At 35.2% G+C, this 9,232-nt stretch overlaps 1 protein-coding gene across 7 annotated transcripts in view; it reads right to left on the reverse strand.

Annotated features, from left to right (window-relative positions):
- LOC106458756 (clotting factor B-like) overlaps positions 1-9,232 on the reverse strand; it is a 73,357-nt gene that overhangs the window by 2,582 nt on the left and 61,543 nt on the right. For all 7 annotated transcript variants that reach the window (XM_022385060.1, XM_013918305.2, XM_013918302.2 and 4 more), the window contains exon 7: positions 6,477-6,619. In XM_022385060.1, the coding sequence (XP_022240768.1) occupies positions 6,477-6,619 (143 nt within the window). The remainder of the gene's footprint in view (positions 1-6,476; positions 6,620-9,232) is intronic.

Consider the following 9,232-nt stretch of genomic DNA (forward strand, 5'->3'; position numbering starts at 1 on the left):
CTAGAGCATTCGCCAAAGTACATGATAATTCTAGAAACGTTGCGTCACTGTAGTCATGTGACTCGCTGACGCAACAATATAATATTTAACAGTGCAATAACCCTTTTATGGTTGAATGGGAATGTGACCTCCTTCTAAAGAGACTTGTAAAATGAAAATATTAAGTGATGTAAAAGCTAAGAAGGAGTTTAGGACAACATTAATACATAGGTGTGTTTGAGCAACTGATACCCAATTTGATGAAACGTAGTACTGGAGTTCTGGTAGACCTTTCAAAAACCGAGTTTAAACGGTTAAGTAATCAGACAAACATATATATACAATATTCACTAAGCCTACATGTAGTGATGGACTGAGAATAAAAATTGGCTCTAGCATTTGAATGCACACTGTCCCACGTTAAAGTTGTGGCATCTATACTCATTATCAAGGAATAATGAAGAATCTGCGGAAATAAAGAACTACGGTGATCTAATTCATTTGAAGTGTTCTTGTGTAAGCACCATTTTGAATTCTGCAATATGCAAATTATTACCATTCTTGTGTGCTTTATTACAGCACACACTTTAGTTTTACATAAATATATCTTAGTAAACTGCTTGTAGTTTGTTTGTTTGTTGTTAAGCGCAAAGTTACACAATGCACTAACTGTGCTGTGTCCACCATTTTATAGGGGTTAGCCCCCAGACTTATCGCTTTGTGTGTGTGTGCGCGCGCGCGAAAATATGACGTTTGGAAAAGAACAATTACAAAGAGAACTAAAAACAAGCTATTTTCTTGTTATGTTTGGTTAGAATACAATGTAAAATGGGTTTATTGATTTATTTAAATTTCTTTTATGAGTTGGTCGTGTGGTAAAATCCGAATTCCTTAAAAATAGTACATATGTGAATAAAAACATTAAATTAACCTACATATGTATGTAACGTGGCTGGAAGGAACACAATTTTAACGTTTAATTACAAAAAACAACAACAACAACAACAAAAACCACCGACTTATTACCAGGAAATTTTGTATATTCTTTTTATCGGAGAAAACCGGGAGCTTTACTCATTTATTCACAGCTCCATTTCTGTGTCCTCACTGCACCCCTTATTCTTGCCTTCCTTAAATGATTCTTTGGCCACCATGGCCACATATTCTTTTGATGCTGATTTCTTCAGTTTGTCACAATGTAATTGTATAAATAACTTCATTTTTTCATTAGTTTTAGTAGCGTTAGCGAAGTATTTCTGTTTGTCCGTCATTAGTAAATTTAGGCCTAAAATTATAGAAAAGTGTAGAAGCTTGTAGAAACGTTAAGGAAAAAAATAACTTAATTTATTATCGTTACGTGGACTGGACTAAGAATTACTTTCACGAAATATAACTTTAAAACCGCTCAATGAAAGAACAATGTTGCAACAGTATAAGTGTGCAAGTGTCAACTAAAAGAAAACGGAGTTATATCAAACATTCTTAGCCAAAATGGTTAAATAATTTATTATTCTAGGATGCAAGCTGCATAAAATGTGAAATATCTCTCTTTTCAACGAAATCTGCCGAATAATCACAAGCTGCCTAAAGCTAACCAACACAAACAGCCTGCAAGTGCTGGCTGGAATCGCCCTACCAGACATCAGAGAGCAATCGCCAGCAGTGCAAATTCAGCAGACCCAAGGCAGTAGACTCCTACACGGCCATGTGGAAGTAAAGATGCAACCGATAACACGCACTATTTTCTGCTATTCAAGTGAACCACTGGACGCTATACCAGAGACCACGTGTGAAAAAGAATTATGAAGATTCCACCTCCAAAAGCTTCCACACACACAAGCTTGGGCATCACATCAGCTGAGCATCTATCCAGGGGGAAGTCTACATTCCCAGGCCAGCAGGGCTAGGAGCAACATGGTGAAATAGGGTACTCTAGCGGACCCACTGCCTGCAACTGCAGTAAGAGGTAAATGATACAACATCTGCTAGTCTGCCCATAACTCCATGTTCCCTGCACAGCAGAAGACCTTGTTGTAGCCAAAGAACACGCAATTAGCTGTGCGCATCACTAGATGGAAACCATATAGGGATAGGAGGACATGATAAGAATAAGATATCTTTTAATCAGGCAAGTTAAGGCTGGTATTTATGAATGTAAACTAATGTTAAGCCGAGATAGACACCGTAAATACAGAGGTATAGATCATGACACGAGTCAAAATCTCATTATTTCTGAATTATTAAGGAACTTTGATAACCTAAAGGTAGGAATAAGCCTGAGGTGTGCCTGTGATCTACAGCTGACTATTTTTCTTGGCATTTAACATTTCTAAGCATTAGAATAGGTATTGTTGTAAGATGTACTTTTAATATCTCAATTTAGATACAGTTGCTAAGGGAAGCTAATAATGATGATGATGTAATTGTCTAAAACTTTCGTTAAGTATGTAGAAATACAAGTAAATATAAATATGAGAATCAGCTAGTTAGGTCACGAGTTATTAAGCATTATGAGTGATTCAATTCAGTATTAGTAGTGAGGGTTATTGTGTTTCTTCTGTTACTCGAATTATTAGAGGAAACAGTTTCCATTTGAGTTAGACATACTATTAGTCTTGGAATATTTGTTAAAACGTTTTTATTATGTTAAAACTGCTACATGTGTCAAATTTAGCACAGCCTGTAGCAAACATTATTGAAAAAAACATCTTAATTCGTAACTGTCATGTGGTTTGGACTTTACCAAAAAAATCCAAACTAACCCATCAAACAAGAACATGTCACAACAATATCATTTTTCAAACTTAACATTTCCTAGGAGCAGGGATTTTATCAAACTTAATAGAAGAACTCGCTAAGGTAAGCTAGTTGTTTGTAGTTTAATGGCTCGACGCAACGACGCCAAATAACCAGTATTATCTGTTAAAAAAAACAAATTGATAAAGCGAAAGTAAAGTATGGTATATATAAAAAAAAAGACAAAAGCATGCCAAAATTGTATATTGCTTGTAAATTATGTTAAGAATTAATTAAAACTAAGGAGGCCGATATAACGAAAAAGTTAAAAACACCATCAATCTGGGCAGTGTCATCGTCGTTAATAACACTGTCCAACGTCAAAGGTAAATCCTGAAATAAACATATCTAAAACGACGCTTCTGGTGGTAATTATAATGACAGCTCAAAAGTACAATGTGGGCAATATGTTACAAGCATGCCAGTCCCTTACAAAATAAATCGGCGAGTATGGAAACTGAGCAATGCGGAGCCTAGACAATTTTTTTTCTCTGATTTCTACATAAACTAGATGGCCAAACAACAACAGGTTTTATATGGAAAAGCTTGTAATGATGTTCCTCACCACAAAGTGACTGCGTTGATTTGATGAAAAGCCAGAAGCCCACATAAGAGATATGCAGGAATAACAGTGTAGTTGGACTTAACTGAGGCGTCAGATATTTCATTCTCACGAAAACCAACTTTGCTGCGAATCCAGAAAAACTGAAGGAAGATGGACGATATAGAGAAGTGGGCTACTCATTTCTAAACATACAATATGGCAGGATGGGCTGATAACACAGGCCTGCGAATTTAAATTAAGTTGTTTTGGTTTTAATAACGGTATTTTCCATAATTCAGCTGTGCAGATTTCAAAATAATATTCTTTTTTTTTCTGTCACGTAAGCTTATTTTTTTTTTTTTTTTTTTTACAAATCGGGAAGAAAAAACAACTTAACTAGATCAAATTATTATTTTGTTTACCACAATGAACTTTTTTTTTAATAATTATGTTTAACAAAAATATAAGCAAACTGAAGAAAAGGGAAGAACATTGATGTCAAACGAATATGCATCCTCATTTACCCTGTATTTTTTTTGGGGGGGGGGTGAAATCTAAGTCTTTCATTCTCAAAACTACGTGTTGTGGTTTCTCTTATGTATTGCTTTATGACGTTTTGTGAAAAATCTGAACATGATGGAGAAAAATGGATGTCATGTTCGGATTCAGCGTGCATGAATTACTGAAGAACATAAAAATAATGACAATAAAACCATCGCAGGCTTGTGTAATCAGATTCAGCAATATTATCCAATGTTAGACCCCTTTCAGTCAATTGTGCCTGTGAACAAAGGCCAAATGTAGGAATAGCAACCTACTGAGACATTAAGACACAATGCTAGATGAGATGCCGAGGTAAGGATAAGAGATTTGCAGTAAACTGCAAAGAAAATGTAAACGTCTGAAGTGAAGTGGAAGTTAATAGGATTTAGTGTACAAACTTTGAACCAAAAAAGTACAGAAAGGGCCTTTACAGAGTCAAAGCCTTAATGATGTACAGGATTGAAAACTTCAAGGCAGAGTCTGTCTGAACAGTAGACTGAGATCCATAGTCCAACTTCAAATGAATGATGACACGATAGATCTTCAGTATAAAACACCCAACCACTACCCATGAAATAGAAGAGGGGGTGTAGGAGATGATCAATCCTTTTGTATACATGCGCTGCTTAACGTGTGGATTAAATGTTAACTTATGGTCAAAGATAAATCCTAAGAATGTCATCTCAGCCACCATGCTAATAATACCATCACTCATGGATCAGAGTACAACCCTCCAACTGGTAGTAAAAATACACAGAAATGACGATAATATGAAACTTAACTGTGGTCCGCACCAATGTTAAGTAAGACAGTCTGAAGCTGCCACTCAGTGAGCCTCACATTTGATGACTGACAGGAAATCAGAAAGTAATCAATGCAGAGGCTGTTTGCAACAGCAGGAGTAAGTTGTTCAGCAAGAGCATAGATTTTAATGCTGAAAATTGTGAGACCCAAGATACATCACTGAGGGACTCCAAATTCTTGTGTAAAGGATTGGGATAACATTGATCTCAGACAGACTAGGAGTGACCTGTCAGTTAAAAAGTTACAAATAAAAAAAATGGGTAAATGGCGACATAATCAATAGGAATGGAGGTTCTACAGTGTCACAAGCTTCTGGAGATAAAAAAAGGTCTGAATAAGATGATTCTTTTTGAGAATGGCTTCTACCATTGATATTTCAAAGTGAATCAGGTTGTCCATGATGAATCACTGTCTGTGGAAATCACATTGGGTGGGTGTAAACAGGTTGTTTGATTCCAGGAACCATGCAATACAATCATTAAATATCCTTTCCAAAACTTTACAGATACAGCTAGTCAGAGCACTGAATCTATAATTAGAAATAATCTTGGTATACCCAATAAACCAATCCATAATGGATTCCAACAAGGGGATACACCACATTATCAAACTAGGACAGTGGAGCAATGTCAAGGTAACGTGGGTACTATACCTAAACACCAACACCAGACAAAATGTCCACAACATCCACTAAGGATGTTCATAACTGGCATTCAGTTGTCCCTAACCAAATAGGACCAGTCATTTGACACTGGAAGGAGGGGGCATCCCAAGATCATCAGTCTACATGAATTCAAGGCCAAAGTGGTGTGTTGCAGTATCATTGACATCACTCATCCCCCTGGATCCTTTCTTCCTCTTCACAGGTCGCTATGCACGGCAAACACGTGGGTGTATGTTTGGATTCCAGAAAAGGTAAACTGGTTTAGTTTTGGTTTGTTTAGAATTTTGTGCAATGCTGCACGAGAGCTGTCTGCACTAGCTGTCCCTAATTTAGCAGTGAAAGACTAGAGAGAAGGCAACTATTTATCCATCCACTGCAAACTCTTGGGCTACCCTTTTACCAATGAATATTGGGATTGACTGTCACAGTATAATGTCCCCACGGCGGAAAGGACGAGCATGTTTGGTGTGACGGGGATTCGAACCCGTGACCCTCAGATTGTGAATCGAGCGCCCTAACCACCTGGCCATGTCAGGCCTATGTGCAGACAGAACCTTCCCCTGGGAGGTTCCCAATCTGTGGCAAAGATAAACGTACTCAGTACCTGTATGATATGCATTTGACTGATTTCATTGTTTTAAAGTACTTGTAACATTTGTATTATAATAGTTTTTAAACAGCTGATTTTTCATATAATTTGAAAAGGAGAAAGTAGTAGAAGCAATGCATAACTAACAAGTATATTACTGTGATATGGTAACTGTGTAATATATTTTGACAGGATTATCTTATGCATATCTTAAACTGAAAAATATTTTACATTCTTCAATATTTGACTAAACTTCGTAAGAGAAAGTCTGGATGCTCCAATTTACTAAAAATATCTGATTTATAATAACATATAGTGTATGCTAATACAAGGAGATATATTTTGCATTTGAATATTGCTAACAACGCGCTGCAGCAAATCTATTGTAATAAAAACATTAATGAAAGGACTTTTGTTCGTTTAGCATTACGACAATAATAAAACTTTTTATTAGCTAAACTTGTGAATCATTGTTAGATAAGTCCACAGACAAGTAGCTATTTAAATATAATAAGACGTAATTGGAGTGAATTTATTTTTAATTATACATGTTTTACCTGACAGTCGGTTCTAGGATTATCACTAGTTAGGCAAAATTGAGTTTCGTCTCCTCCGTTCTTTGTTTGAGACTTAGTTGGGTTGCACTCGTTTCCTTTCTTGACTATAGCTGTGACTTGCACAGAATTCACATTGACGTCTCCTATAGAAGTAATAAAACAGTTAGCATTAGAATTTGATGCCTTTTGTAAAATATTCCCGACTAAGTGACCATGAAGCATCTGTATGTAGCATTTTTGTTTATTCTCTAGTTTAAACTATGGGCCACTGAAGACATTAGTTTGGATACCAATGAGAGAGCATGCAGTTTTTGAATTATGGGCGGCTTGAACTTTAACAACAATAACCAAATGAAACGAAGGACTGGTCAGTAACTTTTTTTTTCTTTCTAAATTCATTTGTAGAACTCATCCTTGTTTTAAAGGAGTGAGAAAAGTTGTTTAGTAATGTAGGTATATGCTGATCATTCTTTGAATTAAGTGTTACAAGTCTGATCAAGTGAGCTACAGTTACCACTTTGGTGCAGAAGAATGACTTAACTTCAGATTTCTATTGGTATAGTGATAATCACTGTAAAGAATAATAACCGTCAATATAAACTTAAAAGTTAAATTCAATTGCTGTGCCATCAGGAAATCTACTAAAAAGCCTAATTTAACCACCAGTAATACAACAACTATTCCATTTTAGAAACTTTCATGACTATTGTGATGACTCCAATTACCACCAACAGGAAAAGTAGATTGGCATCAACAGTAGCTATGGAGTAAAGGGTCTATAGCAAACCTCCTTAGTAAGGTAACTAAATACTTATAAATTTGCTTATTTTACCAGATAACTTATGGGAAGGTTAATGGCAGACATGGAATAATTATACTTTGCCATCACACTATCAATTAAGATATTTGGATGAATGATTTCTGTCTAGTGTATTGAATCATATTGTATGCGTGTTATTCCTTTGATCTTACAGTTGTCCTTAATATATGAACTCTGGTTTATGCATTTCTAATTAAGTAATTGATATCTTTCTAGTTAAGTGTTCTGTCAAAGATAATACCCAAATATTTATTGGAATTTACTATCTTGAGCTATATAGTTATTAATTAACTAGTGCTTTTTCTGAAAAGAAAAAAAAAAGCTTTGCCAAATACAAATACCCCCAAAAATTATCAATTGATATTTTTAAGGATGAGTTAGAAGTGTCCATAAACTACATGATATGGCCAAAGCTATTAAAGTTAATTTTAAGGCTCACACAACTAATGAATTTTTAGAAGATATCCAGTTTGCTATATCATCAGCATAGTGGGCAATATTACTAGGAGTAGTGTTGTTACATGAATAATGTATGTTATTAGTGTATTGTAGGAAAATAAAGGAATAATAATATCTTAAGAGACACCAACTTCATATATAAAATCACCATACATACTGTTGTTTATCTTAACTAAATATTTCGGCTTGAAATGAACTAATTATTCACCTAGTTAGGCTTGAAAGGCAAATTAAGCCATTGTGTCAAATTCAATCATATGCCTTTTCATAGTCTACAGTTTATTTACAATTTAATCCATTCAGTATACTTTCAGATGTTAACATTTATTTGTGAATTAATAAAATTAAAATTAATTAAAATTAAACAATAAAAGCTTTCCCTTTGGGCTGTGCTACATGATTATTGTGACTACCATATGTCAGCATGGAGCCAAAAACATCATATCATTCAAAAAGAATAGCAAAAAAGTTCAAAGTAACAATGGCAACATCTCAGATACAGTGATTAAACCCACTGTTGAAAGAATCCAACAGTTACTTTCCCATCATGCATTTATCTTGATATTTCATTAAAGGTTTCCTGCTAACCAGGCAATCTTAGAGAGAAAATAAATGTCAAAAAATGACCACCCTTGTTTAAACTAAACTCCCATACAGAGTTACAAAATATCCTCAATTTATTGTGACAAGTCTCTCAATTCATTAAAATACTACTGGACAGTACCCAAAACACTGCCAGGAGCCTATGTCTCCTATAACTGTCTGACAAATGACATAATATCTTTAATTATAATTAGAGATGAACAGTTAAGAGAGATTAGGTCCATGTGAATGCTACTTCAAAGACTGGGACTCTGTTACTTACTACCCTGTAAAGTTAAAAGTACTGTTACGCCTCTGTTCGTTTGTTAATTTTCCGTAAAAATTCTTTCCGAAGAAACTTTAGCGATACAAGTCCTTTCTTAAATAAAACTATTTTATTCTTTCTTAATACAACTTTGCAATACACTTAATTTCCACAGTCACGCTATAACTTAAACAAACGCTATAATTCACGCGCTCGACTCAATTGTCCGTCTCTATCTCTGTCTGCAATTCAATTCCATTATTATAGACACTTCTTGGCGGTCTTATATACAAGAATACCGCATATCTAGTAAACACTCGAGGCTTCTAGAAGCTCATGACGTGTTACAAGCGTCACGTGACTTCCACTGTCGTAACACTGTCCCTTCCTTAGTATTGTTCGTCCCGAACAATAGCCACTTACATTAAACCAATAAACAATAACTTGATTAAATGTACAGAATTACAAACACAAAATTACAATTCAACAAAGTCTCTTAATTTCACGGGACGTATCTTCTTCCGTACTGGTCTCCGTCTCGTTGGCTTCTGCTTCATGTGGGATTCATCTGCTTCATCAGTAAATGTCTTATCATCGGTAACAGTCAGTCACATCAGTGGTAGTAACTTC

This window comes from Limulus polyphemus, unplaced genomic scaffold, assembly GCF_000517525.1.
Source record: "Limulus polyphemus unplaced genomic scaffold, Limulus_polyphemus-2.1.2 Scaffold509, whole genome shotgun sequence".
In the NCBI taxonomy this organism is placed as follows: Eukaryota; Metazoa; Arthropoda; class Merostomata; order Xiphosura; family Limulidae; genus Limulus; species Limulus polyphemus.